The sequence below is a fragment of the Gavialis gangeticus genome, unplaced genomic scaffold (assembly GCF_001723915.1).
Source record: "Gavialis gangeticus isolate Ggan-Ray unplaced genomic scaffold, GavGan_comp1, whole genome shotgun sequence".
Classification (NCBI taxonomy): Eukaryota; Metazoa; Chordata; order Crocodylia; family Gavialidae; genus Gavialis; species Gavialis gangeticus.
Window position 1 is genome coordinate 78,858,958 of NW_017729022.1, and position 23,624 is coordinate 78,882,581.

Genomic DNA, 23,624 nt, shown 5'->3' on the forward strand with positions numbered 1-23,624 from the left:
ACAGCACACCCTCCATCTCTCTCTCACACATTATCTTGTTTCTATCCGAAATTTTCCCAGCTGCAAAAGTCTGGGCTGCCCCCCGATTTTCAGATCCCTGTGAAATGTGGGACATGTGCAAACCCTCCAGAAACTCAACTAGTGTACCTGGAAGAAGCAGCCAACAGCCTAGAAGAGGATTGTGCACTTGTCTGTGGAAATCTACGTAAGAAGGTTGCTGGCAGCTAGCAGAGCTTGTGGATCAAGGTGCTTGGCTTTGTTTAGCCCATGCACACCCATGGAGGGTGAAGGTGAAAATAAGTGCTGCCAGGAACTTATAATGCTTTAAACAGCAATACAGGCAAGACCATAGAGCAAAATAGCTAATTAGTAGGGATCTAGGTCCCTATGTGAAGGGGAAGTAAAAATTGTGAACCACTCATGGCATATTTTCGTGGTCTTTTCACAGTGACTTCTGCCCCCCCACAATTGACCAAGGGGCACTGGTGGTCCCACCCCACCCCAGTGATTCTGCACAAAATATCAGGGAATGCCAGTTTTTGCGGGGATTGCAAAACCGCCTTTTTCACATTTTCCATGAAAAATGCAAAATTGTGAATTGAGTAGATCCCTTATAATTAATAGAGTTCCATGTATCTAGTTGTTGGATTTGTCGATACAAATTTTGTCCTGGTGTAAGTGCAACCATGTGTAATGCACAGTTGTGTGTGCTGTGTCCTGTTCTGTGCCTGATCCACAGGAAAGGACCTCTGTTTCAGCTCCTAGCTTCAGAGCCTGGCCTTTCAGCTCATGCTGTAGACACTCGGGAGTTTCAGAGGCTCCTGATTCAAGTTGGGATGTCAGCCAAGATGGAGGCTATCACACAGACACATTAACCTTCATTGAAGTCATCACACATTAAGGCATCTGAATCTCAAACTAGACCTTTTCATCCCCTAGGCAATAGGTGTACTAGGTAGTGGTGTAACAAGGGTGGGTCAACAGGAACAACTGCTCCAGGCACTGATGGGGATGGGGAGAAAAAATATGGCTTTTGCTGCAGCTACATGTTGCTCCAGGATGCAGCAGCCATGCCAAGAGCCGGGCCGCATTCTTCTGCTGCTGATACTGGGTGTGCTAAAAAAGAGTGTGTTCACTTTTCTAACCTCATTTCAGATGGAAGGAGCTGTTTTCAGTTTATTGTATTTTCCTTTTCTTATCTATTTGCAAAATCTAATGCATTTCTTTTGTGAGCTCTGTTGACAACATATTCCCAAGGATCTTTTTTTTTTTAATTAAAAAAAAAAAGAAATTGTCAAGTCACTTGCTGACCACAGACCAAGGCACGTGAACAGCTCAGCAACAACAAAGCAATGTGCATTCTTCTTCATTATTTGTATTGTGGTAGTGTCTAAGAGCTGCACCAAGACCCCACTGTGCTTAGGAGTGGACAAACACTGAACAAAAACATGACTCCTTGCCCCAAAGGACTTCAAGGTAAATAATAGCTCAAGTGGTCACAAGAAGCCCTATGATAACAATCCACAGAACAAGTGACATAATGGAAAAAACATTTGAAAAGAAGCACAATTTCAGTGCAGTGCTCCAGGCAGTTATTAGCAATGAAAGAATAAATCGAATTAGTAAAAGCTTATTTTGCAGAAGTATATGACAGTTCATTTAAATCTAAGCAGTTTATTCAAGACTCTCCCCAGTCAGCTTCCCTAACTAGTTCACCCAGCCCTCAAGGGTGCCTGAAGGGAATAGCCCTTAGGCTTCAATCAGGCAGTAACGCCCCAAAATAATTTCACCCCAGCAGCCATTTCATTTTAGAGATAGTTATGCAATTCTGTTTCCATGGAGCGATTATTGTCCTGAATTCAACCTTCCTCATTTTATGACATTGTGTCATTAGCATTTTTTGATAAATCTGTATTTGGGTTATTTTCCTTGGAAGCCAAAATCCTTTTTTCCCCAAGTGCAGATCAACAAACTGCAAGAGCAGGAAAGCCAGGGTGGGAGGAAATATCATTTTGTCAAATAGGCATTGACCAATGTGGCAAAATCCACTTGGCTGGAGAGCCTCTGAACCAGTGTGAGATTCTGCAGAACTGGAGGAAGGGGAGAGGTGCTGAAAACCTACAGTTTTCATTAGGTTTGATGGCACCTGTAAATGCTCAGCACCCGTCATCATTTACTTCTCCAATAGGGAACCGAAAGAGGTTCTCATGCCATTATTGATCACATAGCTTGGTGAACTTGAATCTAAGCTTTTCCTCTGCTCTGAACTTCAGCACTGGGTTTTCAAATCTCAGGCAATATGATGAGGTTTTAATGCTGCTTTTAAGACTTCTAAGAATTTAGCCCAAAATGTCCAACTAGCTTTAGAAGTTTGCAATAGGTTTGGTTTATCTTAGCTTAGTATTCTCACTTAATGTCCTAGTAGCAACCCAGTCCTGCTTCACCTTCAGCTTTTAGTCAGCTGACTGTGACCACACTAATTTGAGAGCAGTGTGAATGAAGAAAGGATAGACCCAAAGAATGAAAAATCTGGTTTTTGACTCACTTTAGGATGTATTTCATATTCATACTTCAAAATTGTTGATGAATTTTTGGCAGTGCCAAAAATTGTTGATGCGCCATATACTAACATTTGCATACTTTCCAAATGTTTATGCCTGGCTTCTGTTGCATCCTATTAAAGATGTTTTATGTTAGCTATGAACAGCACATAGAATAATAGGCTCCAGATAGAGAGCAGCAGCTTTCATTCTGATTGTGCAACTGGACTACATTTCAAACTCCTGTCTCTGAGTCAAGCAGCTTCAGATTCGTCTGAGCAAAACAGCTGCACAATCCTACTCAAACACATCCACATCTAACTTCTGTTCTTAGCTACTTTCACATACCTCTCTTTTTTATCATCACTATTGGAGCATACACGATGCTTTGAAGAGACCTTGTTTCCAGGAAAGTTGATTTGCTCAGTAATTCCCTTCTTCTTAGTGGACAAAGCTAGTTATATGCTTTCTCCATCCAACACATCTTCATGTCATTAAGAAAACTAGCAGCAGGTGCACAGACACTGGAGTTCAACTGACATCTGGAAAAACAGCTGGGCTCTTCCTATTTTTGAAGCAGGAAAGCAAGAAGAAAGATCCATATGTTCTCTATCTGCAAATGTAATTGAATTGGGAAGGGACTTTGGGAGAGAGTGTCTTTCTAATCAACCAAGTAAAGAAAATTCATCAGCAGTTTTGAGTGTGTACTGATACCTAACATCACTGGGTATTGGCCTGTCTGGTCTGTGAAACTAGAAGTGGATTAATCTCACCAGGACAATTACCTCAGTGTTAAGTAAAGCCAAACTCACCCTTTCTTGCATAAGTAGGTGCATCACAAACAGGTCTAGGGAGGTGATACTTCCCCTCTATACAGCATTGGTGAGGCCACAGCCGGAGTACTGCATCCAGTTTTGGGCACTGCACTTCAGGAGGAATATGGATGGCCTGGAGAGGGTTCAGAAGGCCACTCATCTGGTTAAAGGCCTACAGAAAAATCCCTGTGTGGACTGATTGCAAAACCTGAACCTCTTCAGCCTCCTCAAGAGGAGGCTGAGAGGTGATCTTGTGGCCGCCTACAAGCTCATCGGGGGGCAGGGGGCAGCAAGAAATAAGGGATACAATGTTTACCAGGGTGCCTGTTGGGGCAAACTGGAAGGGAGCAGATTCAAATTTGACATCAGGAAAAAATTCTTTACAGTGAGGGTTGCCAAAATATGGAATAATCTTCCAAGGGTGGTGGTGCTGTCCCCTTCCTTGGAGGTGTTTAAAAGGAGATTGGACAGACACCCGGTCATCTGACCCCAGCACTCATTCCTGTCCAGGGCAGGGGGTTGGACTCCATGATTTAATAGGTCCCTTCCAACCCTAACATCTACAAAACTATAAGAATCTGGCCCCTTGTTTGCATATTGTCTGTGATCAGTTCCTAGCTTGTATGGGCAGAAGAGGTTATTGGGTCGCCCAGTCTGACTTCCTGTATAATTCAGGCCATAGAATTTCATCCAGCTACTTCAGTATTAAGCCCGCTGCAGTATCTGACTGAAGCATGCCTTGCAGACAGGCAATCCAAACTAGAGCTGAAGACATCAAGAGATGGAAAATCTTTAACTTCCCCTGGGCGCTTGTTATAATGGTAATCACCCTCACTGTTAAAAAAAAATGTGTTCCAAATTCCACTGAAAAGTTTTGCCTACCTAATTTATATGGCCTTGTTTTTGTCCTCTGCCTGGATGGAGCTAACGGGTAATAATGAAAAATTATAATTGGATATTTGAGTTTAATTGATAGTTAATGAAGCAAAATCCAGATTTTTACCTGCTAGGTAATGCATTTCCAAATTGGCTATTGATTTAATTTTTGAGTCGTCATATTCAAAGTAGTCACATTTAATTGTGGATTTCTTCTAGTAAAGCTATTTCATTGGACCATTCAAGAGAGAATTAAGCAAAAGGAGAGTAAACACAATGGAATTAAATGTGTTGGGGAAAAAAATCAAATAGGTAGTAAGAGAGATGCATGCAGCTTCTGTTCAGTTCTACATGGAAAAGGGATTATAATAGTTTCCAGCAGTCCAAGAGATGCAAAAGTTTTTTGTGCTCTGATTATTAGAGAAAAGGGAATAGAGGCATTAGAATTGTGGTCTCTCATATTTCTTACAGCCCCATAATTTGTCCTATGTCTTCCTACAGCAGAATCACTACAAAAATGTGAAAGGCAAGGATCTTTGAGGGTGATATCTTGTATTGAACCAACTGCATGGTTGGCATAGATTTGCACAACCTTTCAGGTACCAAAGTATCATTCCTTAGGTCTCTGGAGAGAGAAATACTAAAATGTGATCATTCATAACATATGTTCAATAACTGTGCTGGCAAGAAGCTATTACACAGCTACTAACTTTCTCTTGCACTTTCTTTTCACTCAGACTTCCTTATTTTCCTTGAGGGTAAGGGCACTGGCATAGGCAGATCTAGAATTTTGAAAATGGTGAGGTGCATCATCATTACATATAACACAACACATATTTTTCTCCAATTAAAAATAAGCTAGAAGCTTTACTAATATATTAAGGCCTAGGGCTGTATTATTCCGTTTAAGATGGAAGCAAAACTAAATATAACTTCATTGGAAGGAGTTAAAAACAATCTGCAGGGCTATCAAACGGGAGCTTCATCACCAGGAGCAGCTAACAAACAGTAGAAGTGCACAACAAGGATAACTTGATTGCTTGACCATCAAGACTATTAAAAAGGAGAGAGGGTTCCTAACACCTGTGGAATGAATTGTTTAGAAGGAATCAGGTAGATCATAATGAGCCATGAAGTGAATTGACTCCCTCAGTGCTGCTTGACTAGAAATGCTGCTGCCACTGGCAGGCAGTTGGTTTTAAATTTTGGGTGGAGCAGGATTCAAAGAGGTGCAAGTGCATCTGTACACCCTCCTGGATCTGCCCTTGGGTACAGGGTCTAGCTTATGCATCCTTCTGGACACATCATCGCTACCCAGTAAAGCAGTACACATGAGCTCACCACATTCTGGCTCAGAAATAAGAGATTTGCCATTTGCAGCTGAAAGATACACTGATAAAGGTAAAGGGGCATCTACAGATTTGGAAGCAGCAGTGTTTGCCACTGTTGGCCTTTCAGATGTGCAAAAGAAAAATGATTAGTTAGCTTTTCAAAGCTGCTGAATATCAGCGGGGTTTTTGGGTTGTTTTCTTGGTTTCCAGTGTTCTCTTTCCTGCACGAGCCTGAAAATTCGTATTGTTTTGTTTGTATTGACCTTCCCACCAAGTGCTGTGTGCAGCATCTACCAAAGCACCAATACATAATTTTGCTCTTTCCCTCCCTGCCCTGTTCTGCTCCTCAGGGTGAGAAATGGAAGTAGATTATACCACTAGACCATCCTTAATTTATTTGTCTCTGGAAAATAATTTCAAATTCTTTTAATTGTTTAGGACTGCCAATGGTAAGGACTTTTGGAGGAGGTTATTCTGTGATACATGAAAAAGGACAGTGATGAAAGATGGTCTTGAGTTTGAGGCATTAGGCAGGGATTTAAGAAGTATGGGTTCAGTTCCCATCTCTTTCAGAGCCCCTGCCAGGTGACTAAGATCCTTCTGTATCTGAGTTGCCCATATGAAAAATGGAGATAATATTTTGTTTCTCCCTGTTTAGGTTCTAAACAAGGACTGTCTTTTACTGTGTGCTTGTGGGATGTGTAGCACAAGAGGAAGCAATTTCTTGGCAATGCTGTAGTAGTAGTAGTAGTAGTAGTAGTAGTAGTAGTAGTAGTAATTCATCTGCAGTCCATTCTCTTCTTTTTTTTTCAGTGACTCTCCTCTTACTTATTTCTCTCCAGGTCATCTAATGCAAACTGAATTTAGTATAGCCCTCTTTTAACAGTCTTCTCTCCCATATGGGCACAAAGTTTCCAGTGAGATCTCTCCTCATAATCATAGGAAGCAGAAATGATACAAGATAGATTTAGGTCATGCTGATACCTGAAACTTGCACAAGTAAAAAGTGCATAAATGATATAATTTCAGATGAGTAAATGTTTTAGTTAACTGCCATCAATGGATGAGTTTTAATTCACTCAGAATAGGTATCAGTAAAAGCTAAGATAGTTTCCCACCCCTTCTCTCTTTTTTCTCTCTCACAGACATATCTCAGTTTCCTGAAATACTCCTATATTTCAGCTAGAAACTAGAAATGGGTTAAAGCCTTTTAGATCTTCCTGAGTGATGCACCGTAACATTTTATCATAAGTGCTCCATAACCAGGGAAGGATTTGCTCCTCCAAACTGTTATACTAAAATTGCTCTACACGGCAGAATTTATAATATATTTGTTTTCCCGCAGGGAATGACACATCTCAGGGGTTCTATAGCAGAAGATTTGTTGTGACTATGGTGCCTACAACAATGTATGGGGAAAGGTTCAGATGTAATATGAGAGAGAATTTGGATTAGAAGAATGCTTTTAGAAAATAGGCTATTCTTAAATAGGTAATTTGAATGAATTAAAAGTAAATTCCATGGCTGGTAATTACTTACACAACTAAATTATTGTACATAAATCATTGTTCATTTTAAAAGACTTTAAAAGTAGAACTTACCTGAAAGTAACATTGAAATTCCCCACTTTTCTTGGGCGTATTTGGTAGCCATGTTGGTCTGAGAAAAAAAAGACATACAAAAAACTAGAACTCTTTGTTCCAAAATGATACCTTTTATTAGACCAACCATACTGCTTTTCTTGTGCACTCCAATGGTGATTTGCATTTCCTGTGTCCTGATCTGCATAGTCAGATTTTCAACCCTAGCAGCTTCATTTTGGGTTCTTAATTATTCTTTTTCATTATTTAAAAAATCCAAATGTCTATACCTCTCTCTAGCTAACAGGGCAGGAAAAAAAGAGAGTTCTTCTTTTTCTTCATCATCATCATTTTTACTCTTAGGGCATCAAACACCAAAGTTCTAGATTCTATTATGGGAACCTAAATAGGCAGGTGCTATTTGGTTTTATTTAACTGCTGGTTTAGTCTTCTTTTATAATAATACCTTTTTATTGCACTGCCATTTTCCTTTGAAGTCAATGGGACTTTCACATGCCAGTAGCGTAGGCCACTGGAGTGGATTTTTATGCAACATTTATTGTCTAGGGGGCTACCTGAGTGAGTGAGAGGCCGCACAAGGGTTACAGAAACTGGCCTTTGGCAATATGGTGTTTCTCCTTGTCTCTCTGAATCAATCTAAACGAGCCTTTTCTTTCCCTTCTTTCTGTTCCTCCTGTTCTTCCTCCAACACTTTCCCTTTCCATTTCTCATGATTTATACTACAACACTAAATCATTCTTAACCTAGGATTTTTGATGGAGAAGGCAAAATGTCAAGAAAGATAAAGAACCTATTCCACGCTCTATTGAAATGCTGGTCAGGCAAAGTTCAGGCACGTGTAGAGCATTCATTTTACAAACACCCTGTTGGACTGTAGAACATATACCCTTCTGGGGTTAAGGCAAGTGCAGGCCAAAAAATAAGGGCAGATGGGAATATTACACAAAATCTGCTCATCTCTTATTAACAGAAACCCAGGTAATGTACACTAGATGGATCGCATTCCTCCCTTCACTGCTTACGGCTTCTCCCTCATGGGCCTACACCCACCTTCTCAGTAAAAGGCTACTCTTCTTGTACCAGGTACAGAACAAGGTCTGCCAAAGGTGCAGCACAGAATGGTTTTCTTTGGCTGCAAAACATTTAGTGACTTTGAACTGAGTGACAGTCAGTCTGGGAGTAAGAGATACTTCAGAATTAGTCAGACAGCAATAACACCGGAGTGATGTTTGATTAAGTACTTGCAGTATTAATTCAGGAACTTATCTAAAAAACCACAATCAATAGTCACTTACTAGATAACATAACTACAAATTATTGTGGATCTGACTTAAATCCCTCTGAGACAAGTTATTTATAGAAGAAGTTGAAGTAAAAACTTTAAGAGTATCTTCAGTTTAGGATCTCATACCTAAATTAGTGATTGTCTCTGATGCTGATATCGCAGTGTACTTGTAGGTTGTGGGTATGAACTTTTAGAAATACTTCAGGCAAGTTGTTAAAGCAAATTCTCCCATGCATGGTGATGTCACTTCTGGAAAAGACAAAGAATAACCACGGCGAGATATCCAACAATCTTCTCAATAAAATGAGTTCTGCTTCCCTGGCCAGGTATAGACTTTACTTTTACCAGTGTAAGTGATCAGAAACTGATCTATACCCATAACAGAACAGAAGTTTGGTGCACACTGACTGGTTTAAAAATGGTTGAACCTGGCCAAAGATTTGCCCTTTCTCCCCCCACACTAAATATGTTCTACAGGCATACCTCGTTTTATTGCGCTTTGCTTTATTGCGCTTCGCAGATACTGCGTTTTTTACAAATTGAGACAAGACCCTCCACCAGCAAAAAGATTACGACTCCCTGAAGGCTCAGATGATGGTTAGCATTTTTTAGCAATAAAGTATTTTTTAATTAAGGTATGTACATTGTTTTTTTAGACATAATGCTATTGCACGCTTAATAGACTACAGTATAGTGTATACATAACTTTTATATGCACTGGGAAACCAAAAAATTTGTGTAACTCGCTTTATTGTGATATTCGCTTTATTGCAGTGGTCTGGAACTGAACCGGCAATATCTCCGAGGTATGCCTGTATTTGTTACCTATTTAAACTATGCCACCTACAGAAAACCATGTAACTTAGATTCTGCCTTTGGATTTTTGAATGTCTGTACCTAGCCCCAAGGGGCTTGTGAACTATCACAGAGTATAAAATGGCTGCTGTATTTGCCTATACAAATGGCACTGTCTTGCCAGCTTTCAACTCATTTGCTTGTCAAATGCTTGGGATTATCTGAAATAAGCAAGGTCTTGATCAAATGAAATGCCTTTCTATGAATAAGATAACTACTCTCAGCACAGCCCTCCAGATTCCTGAGCTCCACTCACTGCAGAATGCAATTACCAGAGTGCTGCAAAACAGGCAAAACAGGGCCCAGATGATGTTCCTCTTTTTGTTGCCCATTATATGACACATAGGCCATGAAACAGGGTGGGCCACCCGGGCCATGGCCCAACCAACTTTTAACACATTAATTTAGTTAGCTATGTAGTTAAAAAATAGCAATATAGTTTTAACCGGAATGACAGTTGCGTATTTGTGGGTTATATAAATAAACATGCTAAAAGTTGGTCAGGCCATGGTCCAGGTGACCCACCCCATTCCACGGCCTATGATATGACATGATATCAAGAAACGGAAGAAAGGCCTAACCCCAACAAATAATAAAACCTGAGTGTAGCATTTATAGCTAGCATTGTCTTTCCCATTATCAGGGCTGTTCCTCAGTTTGGAAGGAGTGTATGCAAATTAGCTCAGGTTGATCTCCACTGAACTTCCCTCCAAACCACTGCATAACTCTGGTCACCTCTGTGTACTTGCATTACTGTCTTTCTGTCAGTTTTGTGTTGCCTGTTTATGAAACCCTGATGATCCATGTTACATGGACAAGGACCAAAGTAGAATTTCCTCATGGGAGACACTGAAGGAAATAAGAATAATTGTGTTTTCCCACTACAATGGGACCTGGGTGGATTGAGAGTAGAGACAAAACACTAGCTAGGATCCAGGTGTGCATGTACCTGGTTGAAGTCAACTATGGCCATGGGGCCACATACTTTATACAGATCACTGCTGGTTATTGACAGGAATCTGGACTAATTTTAGGAATAGGCCTGATCAAGGGAACAATTTAGACTATTCAGAGCCTAATTAGATCTTCCAGTGTCTCTGGGTGTGTCGCAGCTCAGAACAAAACAGAACTGCCAAAAGAGACTTTCATGAAAAATATTTGCTTCAAACTATGGGATTGGGCTGCATGCAAAATTAACCAGAAAATTCGTGGGATTCTTTCTGTTTTACATTGTCATTTGCCAATTGCCACATGGGCCTTCTCTTTTTTCTTAGCATGCTCTTATACACACACATACAGAAACACACATGTGCACATCTATGGCTGAGTGTCCATTTGGTAGTAATCACATTTGCTCCTCCTTTTGGCTGTAGCATATGTCCAGACAGGAATGCTTATGCTACCATCTGGGATGCACTGCCTTTTTCCTTTGATGTCCAGGAGCACTGTTTCCCAAAGCTGTGAGTGGGAATTTGAGAAGAATAGGATGGTTTTACTGTGGGGGATGGGGCTGGACACGCTGTAGAGCCTGGAGCTGTCATCTGGCGGTACTTAACTTCTAATGTGATGGGGACAAAAACAATCATCTTAGATGATGTGACCCTCCTTAAAGTCCCAAGGATTCCAGGGTAGAAGCAGCATTGATAGCTGACAGGAACAGAAATTTCAGAAATCAGCCTGCCTCCTGCTGTTGACTAATATATGCATCCTGATGCTGTCTAATCAGTATTTCCTTGATTCCCCCCTTTAGAGTTGTAGGGTCTGTTCAAGAACCCACTACGGAGGTCAAAGAAATGGGTCGTGCTGATGTTAGCTGCTTAGGATGCGAGATGTGGAATCTAATAATCCATGGCCCATTGAAGTGAATGAAAAGTACCCTAAGGCATCATGACTCCATTTGGATTAGATTCTTATATTGTCGCACAAAGTAAGGGAATATCTGACTGAAAAAAATGGACATTTGTGAAGTTCTCAATCCAGTGCCAGAGCCAATAGTTTATTATGATGTCTTATCATAAGAAAGGGAAAATATAGTTACTTTAAAAAGGCTTGATACTAAGCAAAATATTTCGTATTTTGTGAATAAATTACTATAATATACGAGGAGGTAAACACAAGGAGCAGCAGCCTGCTGTGGAAAGAAAGAGAAAAAAATCCATCAGTTCTGGTCAGTTTTTAAATGAAACTATATGACTTTTAAAAGAGAGAGAAAAATATTTATCACATCAGCAATGAAGCCAAGGAAATTCCAGCACAGTTTCTTTAGAAATAAGAAAATAGCTTTTAAAACCATTTTAAATATAGGAGACTCTGACTCAAAATACAATCCATTGCAGGCTTAGCTCTTGACATTATATTTCAGTAATGCAATAATTACCTATGCAGTTGTGTCCTATGAATTAGAAGGGCAGCTGGTGTACATTTTGAGTGGGCAATCACAGTAGCAGCCTTTATCAGAGCTTGTGGGGTAGTTGTTAGAAGGAAGGAATAGTTGTTGTATTTTTAGAGTCTTTTACAAGTAGGTAGGATAGAGCAAGGCTCCTGCCTAGGTACTGCTCTCCCCATTATTCTGGCTCCCTGGCCCCACCCCATCACAGCTGGAGGGGCTGGGAGTGAGCCTGGAGCCATGTGCCTGCACAGTGCAGTGGTGCAGCAGAGGGGGAAGGGGAAGCACATGTTGCAGAACTGAAGGGACTCCCAGACAGCGCAGAGGGATGGTGGAGGACATGTGCTCAGTGTGAAATGGTGGGGGACATGTGTTCAGTGTGAAACTATATTTCTTCCATCTCCTTTGATCATTCCACCCATTAATACATACTCTAGGGCTGTGCGAAATTTCAGTATCTGTTTCATTTTGGAGGTGTTTCAGCCCATTTCAGAGCCCGAAACACCAAATCTGAAATGAAACGGAAGGCTCTGAAACATCTCCAAAATTAAACAAAACCATTCAAAAAGTTTCAGAATTGTTTTGGATGTTTCAGAATGTTTAGGAGGCACCCCCCAGGATTAGTCTGGCAAAGCCCTGCAGCCCTCCTTTTAAAGAGCTGAGCGGGAGGCTGGGCAGGGGATGGGGCTGGGCATGGCAGCCATGGGGGCTTGTCCCATGGCTCCTCTGGCTGTGCCTGCCTCTGCCTGGGTGGGGAGAGCCACGGGAAAAGCCCCCAATCTTCTTCTCACTGAAAGCAGGTTCCAATATTCTAGGATGAGTATGTTAGGGCTGTACAAAATGGCTGTTTAATTTTGGTTTCAGATTCGGCCATTTTGGAGGACAGTGATTCATTTCAGTGTTTTGGATCACTGTTTCATTTTGATTCAGCCAAATCTGTTTCAGAGTTTCAACGCTGTTTCGGCACTGATTCAGAAATTTGGATCACCTGGGAAAGGCCAGCACAGCTGGGTGGCTGCAGGTTCTTCTGTAGCTCCTCTGGCTGTGCCCGCCTCTGCCTCAGCGGGGGAAGCCACAGGAGAAACCCGGCCCTATCGCCCACCCAGTCCCAGCCTCCCAGCGCTTAAAAAAAAAAAAAAAGCCCTGCACTCTCTGGCTGCAGCAGCAGTGATTGGGGCTTCTGGGGCTCATGGCAGAGTTCCCCCATGCAGTGCGGGGCAGTGGGGATCACACCCCCCACCTGGCACCCACATGGCAGCTGCCACATCGCATGGGTGCAGTGCAGCTCAGCAGGGCACTGCATGCTGTCTGGGAGCTGGGGCAGCTCCACATGTTAGCTAGAGCCTGGCACCACTGAACCCCAGTGGCCCCAGCTCCCAGGCAACATGCAGCACCCTGGCCAGCCATGCTGCACCCATGCCATGGGGCAGCTGCCATGTGGGTGCCAGGCCAGGGGGGTATCCCCGCTGCCCCCCACTGTCCTGCACTGCATGGGGGGTGGGTTCTGCCATGAGCTGTCAGAGGACGTGATCACTGCTGCTACAGCCGGTGAGTGTGGGGCTTTTTTTTTTTTTAAAGTACCAGGAGACTGGGGCCAGGCAGACAATGGGGCCGGGCAGGGCAGCCAGGGGGACTTTTCCTGAAGCTGCCCCACCAGGGCAGAGGCAGGCACAGCTGGAGGAGCTACGGGAGAACCTGCAGCTGCCCAGCTGTTCCTGCCTCTCCCTGGCTGATCTGAATCTTCAAATGAGTGATGAAACAGTGTCGAAACTCCGAAACAGATTCGGCTGAATTGAAATGGAACAGTGATCCAAAACACCAAAATGAATCACTGTCCTCCAAAACAGCCAAATCCATGACTGAAACAAAACATAGCCATTTCACACAGCCCTACTCATCCTAGAACATTGGAACCTGCTTTCAGTGAAAAGAAGATTGGCCAAGACACACTCCATTTTGTCCGTCATGCCTATTTAGATTGTAAGGTCTTCAGGACTCTGTCTCATTATTTATATACAAAGTGCATAGTATATTGTGGCCTGATCTCAGCTGTATCCACTAGATAATATTGTAGCATAAATGAAAAATATTGCGTCAATGGCAGTTTCTCCACTGACTCCACCAAGTGTTATTTTGGGCCCTACATGATAATACTGATCAGAAATCCCCTTCCTTCAGGCATTCATAATTACTGCTACTGACATGAACCATCTGCATCATCATCATAGCATAATGAATATTACTATTGAATAATTATTCAGTAACGCTACGGGAAAGTCCTTTAGGGGGGAAAACGGTAAAGAGATGGTAAGTCACATTAATGCTCCTGTGCTGTTCTTTGATATTGGAAAGCTAACTCATGGCAAAGCTGCAAGTTAGTGTGGGAGGAAGCCAAGTCAGCAGAAAAGTTTCTAGAAGAATTTATAATCACTGTACACAGACTGTCTTGTGATTGGCTGCAAATCTTTATCTCAGTTTGGGTGCTAAGCTTACAAGCCTGTGAAGTCTATGTAAATAAAACCAGAAATCGCATTCTATAAATGCACACACAACCCCTGAGGGAAATGTAAATCAGTGGGGGAGCCGGTGGAACAATTTGAGTACTGTGCATGTGTGTGGGAAGGGTAGGAGTGGCTGGGGACTAAATTAAAGTGCCTCACAAGAAAATAATATAAAAATGAAATATAAGAATTGAACACTGAAAAAGTTTATGAATGTAGTCAAAAGTTTTTTGGAAGTGTAGCAGGGGTTTAATATCTGTCTTGAGGGCCAGGCAAATAGCAGAGGGAGCTATAGAAAAACTGGTCCATATAAAAAGACTATTTTCTAAATGCATGCTAACCTCATATTTGAAACTGCAATATTTCAAGCCCTGAATCACTCAACTCTCATTGCCTAAAGCATCATAATCTGTGGATCAGTGATTCCCAACTGGTGTGCTACAGCACCCTGGGGTGCCATGACATCCCTTTAAGGGTGCCATATAATGCTGGCCTTCGAGCAGCAGTGTACAGCAGAGGCAGTGAGGAAGTGTGTGGCCAGAAAAGCGAGGACCTCTCATGTCCAGTCTTTGTCACTCTCCTGCTCCTGCTGCAGCAGGTTGTTCAGGGCAAAGATTGGGCTTGTAAGTCACCTACTTACCTACGCAACCTAGCCTCCACCCCCCTCCTCTCTCTTTCCCCTATCTGCTTTCTCCATTTCCCTTTCTTTCTCCCTTTCTCTTTTCTCCCTCCCTTTTTGTTTCCAACTTCCTTTCTCTCCCCTTCCCCCCTACCCCACTGGATGTGGTCATCTTCACTTGCAAAGGATGAACAACACAATACATAGCATGCTGTGCAGTATTACCATATTTTCTTGAATCTAAGATGATCTTGGATTTGAGACAACCCCCCAATAATTAGATTCTATATATGGAAAATGTATAAATTTGTGATAATTTTTCAGGTATAGAATCTAATGATTGTAGGGTTGTTTTGAATTTGTCCCCCTCCCCACTGCTACAACAGGGAAAGCACAAACTAGTGGGGTCAGGAAACCCCCTTGCCTTCTGCCTCCCCCCTACTTCCTGTCTCTATAGCCTTCCTGCCCCCCTGCCACCTGAAGTCCCTGCCCCTGACTCTCCATAGCCTCTACCTCTATTCCCCACAGTCTCTGCCTCTTCCCCATGACATCAAAGTCTTTGCCTCTTCCCCCCATCCCCAGTCTCTGCCTCTTCTCACTCCCCTCATTCTACACAGTCTCTGCATTTCTCTCTCCCTCCACTTCCACTTACTGTTAGATGCTGTTTGGGCTCTGTTCTCTCTCCAGAGCACAGCATGTGGAAGTGTGGCTCTTGCCAAGCCATGCAGCAGCAGTGGTGCTTCTGATTAACCAGACTTGGGTGGATTTTCCATGTGCCCTTTGCCCAGTAGGGACTCCAGCCCAAGCTGGAACCAAGCTGTGCCTGACAATAAGGGGAGTAAAGTGGAGGTAGGTGGCTGCTGTGGGTCTGACTAGCCCCAACTTGGGCTCAGGTCCGGAATCATAGCTACAGCAGCTGCCTGCCCCTTCCCTCCCAGCTTTGTATGCAAATCTGGATGACATCCCCCGCCCATGCTAAATGGGGAAAAATACCTTGTCTGAGATGTGAGTAAATACAGTGTCACAGTTAAACTCAGAGATTTTAAATAGGAATCCATAATGTCTCATTAATTATAGTGAGAGACAAAAACAAGTTTTACAAACTCCTGATCAAAGACCTCACAGAATCATGCTATAGCAAACTGTGGATGCTCTTAAAGATGCTAGCTGCAAAAACACAGGTGAGGTAGATGCGTCCATGTCCTGGGAATGCAAGCCAGGCACCTTACTTATTGCCCATATTCCACAATCCTGGCAACCCAGGATGTCCCATTGTCTCTGGCATTTACTCTACCCTATTCATATATGACACTGGAGCTGCCAGATAGCTGAAGGACAACATAGATTTCCTAAAGAAGCTAGGCATCCTGGAATCCCCAGGGATATTCCCCGCTCTGAGCTTGCAGGTGCACATCCTAGAAGTTCCCCTGCATGTGATTTCATATTTCATGCTGCAGAGCAAGACACTGCCATGTAGTCCCCAGCTCCATGCATGCAGACGTGTGCCTAGGCCAGGCAACTGGGGCTGTTGTCCTACAGGATTGGGTCCCTGAAGCCCTGGGAGTGGCAGGGACCTGATCCTGTAGGACAATGGCCCTGGGTGGTATCTGTACCTGCCAATCAGTTGGAATTAGCTGTGTCAGGACACATTCTAGCCCTGGACAGATGTGGGAGATGGGGACGGGTGGGGGGAGGGGGGAAGGGGAGGAAGAGAGAAGTCATGCAGCTCTACCCCCTCTTTGATTCCTGGTCCAACCAAAGTTTGGATCCAGTTGCCTGCAGTAGCAGCAGCATTTCGATTCAGGCAGCAGTGAGGGAGTCACTTGACTTCCTGGTTCATTGTAATCTACCTGATTCCTTCTAAACAGCTCGTTCCACTAACAACACTTTTTAACCGTGTTGATGTTCCATTAATCAAGCTATTCTTTTTTCTGCAATTCTGGTATGAGCTACTCCCCTTAATGTAGCTCCTATATGACAGCCCAGAAGACTGTTTTGAACTCTAGACAAAAACCTCAACTTAGGTATGAAAATGTTAACTTTAGTGACTATCAGTTCAGGTGTGGAAATAACTTTCAGTGAAGCATTGGATGCACTGTCAAGATGCTTAAGAAGGCTAGATTTTGTCTTATGAACCTGAAAGAGATGAACATTTAATTGTAATGACACAAGGATTAAAGAAGCAAACTTATTATTTTTTGCTTAGTTTGTTGTGTTTTTATAAATAATATACACTATAGCAAATTAGTGGACATTCCAATAAAGCTATATTTGTTTTTGCTTCAATCTTAAACTGAATAATACAGCCCTAGCACATTAGGCCTTTAGCACATTGAAAACCTAGTTGCTTTCTACATGTGTTATATGTGATAATGCAATACACTACATGCACTCCCCTTTTCAGAATTCTAGATCTCCCCACCTTCTAGCCTATATTCCTCAATAGGTTAAATGCTCTGTTTATCCTCTCTGGTTTTCTAAAGTCACCTTTACTTCTCTAAGCAGTGGCCTCTCTCTCTATTTTTCCCTGTCTTTTATATTTAAATTACCTTATTCCTTTCTATTTAGTACCCCTTAAGCACATTCATAGCATCTAACAAAGTAGGTTGCAGTCTATGAAAGTTTCTGCTTTTTTGAGTAAGTTAATCTAGAAGGTGCCACACTGTCCTGCCTTCTTCCTGCTTTATAGTATTATTGTTATTTGTGACTGTTTTTTCCAGTTTGTTTAAAAAATGTGTTTCCAATTATATTCTTTTTTACGCATTGTAACAAATCAATTAGTTTTAAGTGGAGTTTTGCTAAATTCACAAAAGTTACAGAGGGATTCCTGGAGTGCAAAATGGTTGAGAACTAGGGGTGTGCAAAGCAGGCCCTATTCAATTCAGATTTGGCCTGAATCAGGGACAGTGTTTTGATTCATTGATTTGGATCACCGTCCCTGATTAGATTTGGCTGAATCTGAATCTGAAGATTCAATGCTGATCCGGAGAATCAGCGATTCAGCCATAGACACAGCTTTAAATGTTTTTTTCTACATACCTCAAGGTACCAGACACGGCTCATAAATGCTGCAATGGTGGGGCAGATGGAGTGTCCCACTGAGGTGCGGGGGGGAACCTCCACATGCTCAGTGGCAAACCCAGGGGTGGACCAGAAGTACTTCCAGTCCACTTCTGGGTCCACCGGAGGGTGTGCAGGGGACTCCCCATGTCCCCCCCACTCAGCGGTTGGCCACGCGGGGACCCTGGGTGCCCACCCCAGACCCAGGAGGTACCAGTTGCTGAGGCAGAGGGTCATGAAGGGGCTCCCTGCGCACTCCCCGGTGGACACAGAAGTGGACCAAAAGTGCTTCTGGTCTACTTCTGGGTCTGCTGCTGAGTGCAATTCTGTGGGATGCTCCATGTGCGCCACCATTGCAACATTCACAAGCCACCTGCTACCTAAAAGCAATGTAGAAAAAACATTTAAAGCTGTGTCTATGTCCGGATCTCTGAATCTTTCCAAATCTCTCTGAATTGATTTGGAGGATTCCGATCTGATTCGGAGAGATTGAAGGGTCCTTTGATTTGGTTTGGATTTGGAGATTCAGCTACTGAATCGGGCCAAATCTCTGCCAAATCAAATCAGGGACTGAAGTTTTGCACAGCTCTATTGAGAACCACTGCTGCAGACAAACAGGAAAACCAAGGTGTTTCAGGAAGTGTGTTGTCACTAATTCAGTAAGAGGCATTGAAGTCATAGAAAACCAGTTTCATAACATTAAGATAGGGGGCCCTGTCCTTGAGGAAGTGATGTCTTCTGGAGAAGTTTTAAACCAAAAAAGCTGATTAGTCACAGTTAAGATTCCAATTTAAGAAGCTGTGTATTCATCTTATGTAAATTCTCACCCAGCAAATTTGGTTGCTGGTATAATTCCTTACTTCCCACACCAAAAGCTGCCATACAGTGTCAGTCTTAAATAGCTGCTGTATTTCTGTGGTAGATCAAAGATCTGTATAAATGCGTAGTTAGTACACTGCTTGAAAAGTTTTATGGAGACAAGGCACTATTATGGAGGCACATAAGAAACGCTATAGTTAATTCTGTAGCCAGAATTTCAGTTTTCAACTCCACTTTACTTCTGATTCCAGGCAGTGATTTGTCTAAACCTGCATGAAATTAAAATAGACCAAGAGAATATGTTTTTCCTCTGAAAACTGGAAAACTAAAAGCCTATACATAATTCAAGCCTACAGAATAATAAAAAGCCATGTGTTAAACACTGTGGTAGTGTCTTTAACAAGCACCAGCTACCTGTTCTTCAACATAGGGAAGATGAACACAAAATTTTGCATCTGTGTACAGGTCTCTGTCCATTGGGCAGTTTCCACCAAAAGGGCATCTAAAAAGTTAATAATGAATCTTCATCATTAATTATGGGCTGGATCTCAGCCAGCAGCTTAGCAATTACAGTTTTAATTGCCCAGTGATAAAAGTTTTAATTACTAAGCAATTAGCTCTCAAAGTTTCAAGTACTATGCACTTTACTGCATTATGTAACTGCCAGGGGCAAAAGATGATGCGGCTAAGTGTGTTAGGGAAAAGCCCTGAAGAAGAGGTGGGGGCCTGATAGAAGGGGAGGCAGCCAGGAAGTGGGTTCAGGCCCTCAGTTTTGGTGTTCAGGCCTCACACAGACTTACTATGCTCCAAAATGGCAAGGCTACCTCCCATAGAGGAGAATAGCTGGGAAGGTGTGGGGGAAGAGAGGAGCCAAAATGATGGGCTGTCTGGAACCTGGACCAAGGGTGAGGGGTTTACTGGTGAGCCAGGATTCATATTGGACCAGCAAATGAGGTTTCATCCTATCATTTACACTCTGGTTAGAGCTAGATATTTGCGATCTGGTTGGGGAATCAAGCATGAAAACAGTCAGAGCTGGCCAGGGAGCAGGGCCAAGCATCTATAAAAGCTATTATAGTTGCTCCAGGAAAATTTTGCATGCCCAGCAACTAAAGCTTTAAACGACACTCCAGCTTTCTCGAGGCAGTGTGCAAAGACTGCCCCTCAGATTCTTAGCCACGCTGCTTATCAACAATAAAAAGGGAATGCCAATGCAAAATACCAGACAAAAGAGCAGGACAAAAGCGACTGAATTTCCAAAAAGGATGGCTATGAAACTCTGAAAACTAAACAACAGGCAAAAAAGGTGACCAGGTGATAACACCCCTCTTGAATGGTCTTACTCTTCCAATTGCCAGGTTATTCTTTCTGCTGCATTTCTCTTCTCTGTTAGTGCCCTGATAATATTTCTTATATCCTGGTTTTATCTACCTATAGAGTTTTACACAGATCTTTATTATATCTGCTGTTTAGCTTAAGCTGAGTCATTTTTTCTCCTCAAAGACTGAAGAAAAGTACTTGGTACCCAAAAGTTTGTCTATTTCCCTCCCAACCTCCAAACCATACATTTGATTCAATAAAAGATATCACCCACAACAATCCTTGCCTCCTGCAATTTTTCCTGGACAGTTATGGCCACAACATCTCCTCATACAATCACACACATTTTGTTGCCATTTTATCAACCTAGTAGTTACAAAAGTAATTTAAAACTTTTCAAAAACATAAAAATGACCAAAAGTTTGAAATTTTATTTAGAACTGTAACATTCTGGATTTGGAGGCAAATCAGAACTTTAAAAAAAGCATTGTGACATTGTTCTCTTTTCATGGCTCATCCCCCCTCACTTGGGGTCTGGGCTCTGAAAAAATGATTTTTTTGTGGGGTCACACTCTCTGGATAGATTAATTTTAGATGCATCATAGACGAAATTGATTACTTTCAGCAATGAGTGGATACTGACCATGGAGTATTGGTGTTTTATTTTTTTTTCTTAAATCAAGAGTCAGAAAATTTGTGAATGACTAAATTAATGGGATTCTTATATTCAAAGCAATATGGTATGACACTATTTCCTTATATTGCGCTATGAATACCAGGCATGGACAAGATCCCACTGCATTAGAGGCTATATGAAATGAAGGTTCCTGCCTCTAACAGCCTAGTCCAGGATATCCAAGTAATTCATTCTCTGACCCAGTGTGAGACTGTTCTTTGCAATATATTTTCTAGGTTTCATCCTGGGTACTTTTCTGAGACAGCCTGTACTTTGGTTATAGTGGATACTGAAAAAGCCTTGGTTCCCTCAGTGTACATCACTGAAATCTCTCTTTCCATTTTTTATTTTTTTCAGCTGTACTTTTCCCAGCTGCTCAGCGAATGAAGAGGTCGTCATCTGCCCTTACTAATCCAGTATTGCAGAACTCACTGGAAGATGTGGACTTGCTTTATGAGGTTCAGTATATAGGAACAATGGCATATCCAGTCCCATAAAAGACTGGTGTTATTATTTCCAATCCATTTTATCTTCTTCATTTTTCCATATCCCTTTGCTTTACCTCTGTTGCCAACCATGCCATCTCTTACCTTTGTTATTCTACTACTGGATACCAAAAAGAGGACAAAAGGCATGTGTACGTCTTAATGTGTAAAATATACTTATCCCAAATTACAGATGCAAAAGCACTCAGCAAATGAAAGCAGATCTAAGCATGTCTCAATTCAAAGAGAACTCCTGATTAAAAACACTAAAATCATTGCTTAAGAAATTCTGACCTCACAGTGCTTAGATGCACCTAGTAATGGACTTGAAAATTGCATAAATGGGGATGCAGTTGGATTAACATGAAAGTCAGTACCCAGAACTAATGCCCTTTCATTGCAAACATCCTACTTCTACCCTCTGTCTTTTAGCCACTTGGTGCCATTTTGTTTTCTTGATTGCAGATTCACACTAAATCAACCAAGCAAAATACCCAGGATACCAAACACCAAACATTGAAATTGAAAGCAAACAACCTGCGGTAGTAATGGGCAGTATTAATATTTCATTTCTATAGACTGGGGTCAAGTGCTGTGTTTAGGTCACATTTGAAAATTATTATGGTATTTTTCACCTAGCACAGTTTAGAAAACGTTCTGGTAAAGTTCAGCATGATGAGAAAAGACTGAATTGGAAAAGCAGAGGTTCCATTGGACAACATTTAAGGAGCCTTGGACAACTAGAGCAGTGGCATCAGAGTAACAACTTGTAAGGATGGTAGAGATGAACAGTTAATTGCAATAACAGCTCTGTGTGTGTCTGCATATGTGTGTATGCATGCATGCAAGCATACACCTGTGGGAGTGAAGACCATGAAACCAATAGCACAGTGTACAGCAGATGCATCCATAGGATTAGTTGTTTCTGTGTTTAGTGAGGTGTGTAGACAAGATTGAAAAAGTGGAGTCAAATTTTTAAGTACTCGTTTTACACAAAAGTATTCAAATACCACTGTGATGGGCACTGGGCACACAATAGGTGGATAACAGAATTAAGGCACACTGGTGGAACTTTAAAGGCAAATGTACCCAGAGACTCTCTGCTCATCTCTGGCTTTAGCCAACATGGTTAGTACTTTGTCTACATGTTCTTTAAAAGAAAAGAAATAAGGACATATTACGAATTTGTATGTAGCCTGTACATTTTCTATTTGAGGATAAATACCTTTCTGATTTTGTACCAGTTTCTTTTAGCTCAGCTTAAAATTGACAAAGGTCTGAGAATCTCCATCAAAGATGAGGAGTTAGCTTCACTAAGGAAGGCTGCCGCATTTGACACTGTCTGCAATGACATTATCCCCAAGAGCCTCACAGAGATCCGCAGGCTGAGTGCCAAGCTGTCTAACTACCCGGCGGTCCTCAAGAAAGAAGATTTTGAAAGGACAGTGTTGACCATGGTCTACACGGTTTATAGGGCAGCCCAATCCCGGGGGCACCAGAAGGATGCTTGGGCTGAATCTTTTGTCAGTCTCTACCAGGCCCTGAAGCATGACTTGATGTTCTCAGACAGCAAAAAGCCATCACAGTGAAGAACTTTATACACCTGGAAAGCAACCAGCTCTGCTGATAAGGGACACCTAGCACGTCCACCACTGTATTCGTAAACAATTTAATAGCCTGCTTCGTTAAAAATTCTTTATTCTTTAGCTCCCCCTAGTGGGATCCACTTATAAAAATGCTAAATAAGAGGAAAAAATGCCTTGTTTTCAGTCCCTGGTATCCATTATCATGCTGGCATGGAGGATAGTATAGAGTGCATATATGTGTATATATATGTACTAAACAGCTGTACCTTCCCTTTATCCTTGGGATGCTGATATAATATAATATGTGCTACCTTCCTAGCTGGAAAAAAGATAGTTTAGCTGCTGTGTAATAAGATGTTAACAGCCAGAGAGAAATCCTTTATACAATAAAAAGGATTCATGAGAATTAGTTTGGAGATTGTTGCATAAAAGTAATTAAAATATTTTTGCAAATAAAACTGTCTGATTGGCTTCATAGTTTTTCCCAGCCTTTTGAATGGCTTGTGTATGTATGTTTGGTTGAGCTAGTTTTTATTCTGTACAGTGTTTTCAGAAGGCAAATTGCATTGAGCAGACCACTTGTCCCCCACAATAAGTATTTGTGAGGGCACCCTCTCCAGAAAGGCTGCCCCTTGCCAGGCTAGAAAAGATCAATCTATGATTTGCACATGACACTAAGCCTGCCACAAAACTCTCCATGGGCACATGGATCTGTTCACATGGAATCAAATGCAGAATCAGGGATCAAATTAGTTTTGCTATTATGTGTTTTAGCTGGACCCTATCACTCCAAAGTTAGTAAGTGAACTAAACCTAGGGTTCAGAGAGCGTGTGAAAAGGTGAATAAAACCATATCTATAGTTGAACTT

At 42.0% G+C, this 23,624-nt stretch overlaps 1 protein-coding gene across 2 annotated transcripts in view; it reads left to right on the forward strand.

The window, feature by feature from the left end:
* FAM180A (family with sequence similarity 180 member A) overlaps positions 1 to 23,187 on the forward strand; it is a 37,933-nt gene extending 14,746 nt beyond the window's left edge. Inside the window, exons 1-3 of one of the 2 annotated variants that reach the window (XM_019515447.1) lie at positions 5,441 to 5,632; positions 21,042 to 21,142; positions 22,414 to 23,187. In XM_019515447.1, the coding sequence (XP_019370992.1) occupies positions 5,563 to 5,632; positions 21,042 to 21,142; positions 22,414 to 22,758 (516 nt within the window). In that variant the 5' untranslated portion in view covers positions 5,441 to 5,562 and the 3' untranslated portion in view covers positions 22,759 to 23,187. Of the gene's footprint in view, positions 1 to 5,440; positions 5,633 to 21,041; positions 21,143 to 22,413 lie in introns of those variants that run through there. The other variant, XM_019515448.1, reaches the window with a different exon arrangement.
* The last annotated feature ends 437 nt before the right edge of the window (positions 23,188 to 23,624 follow it).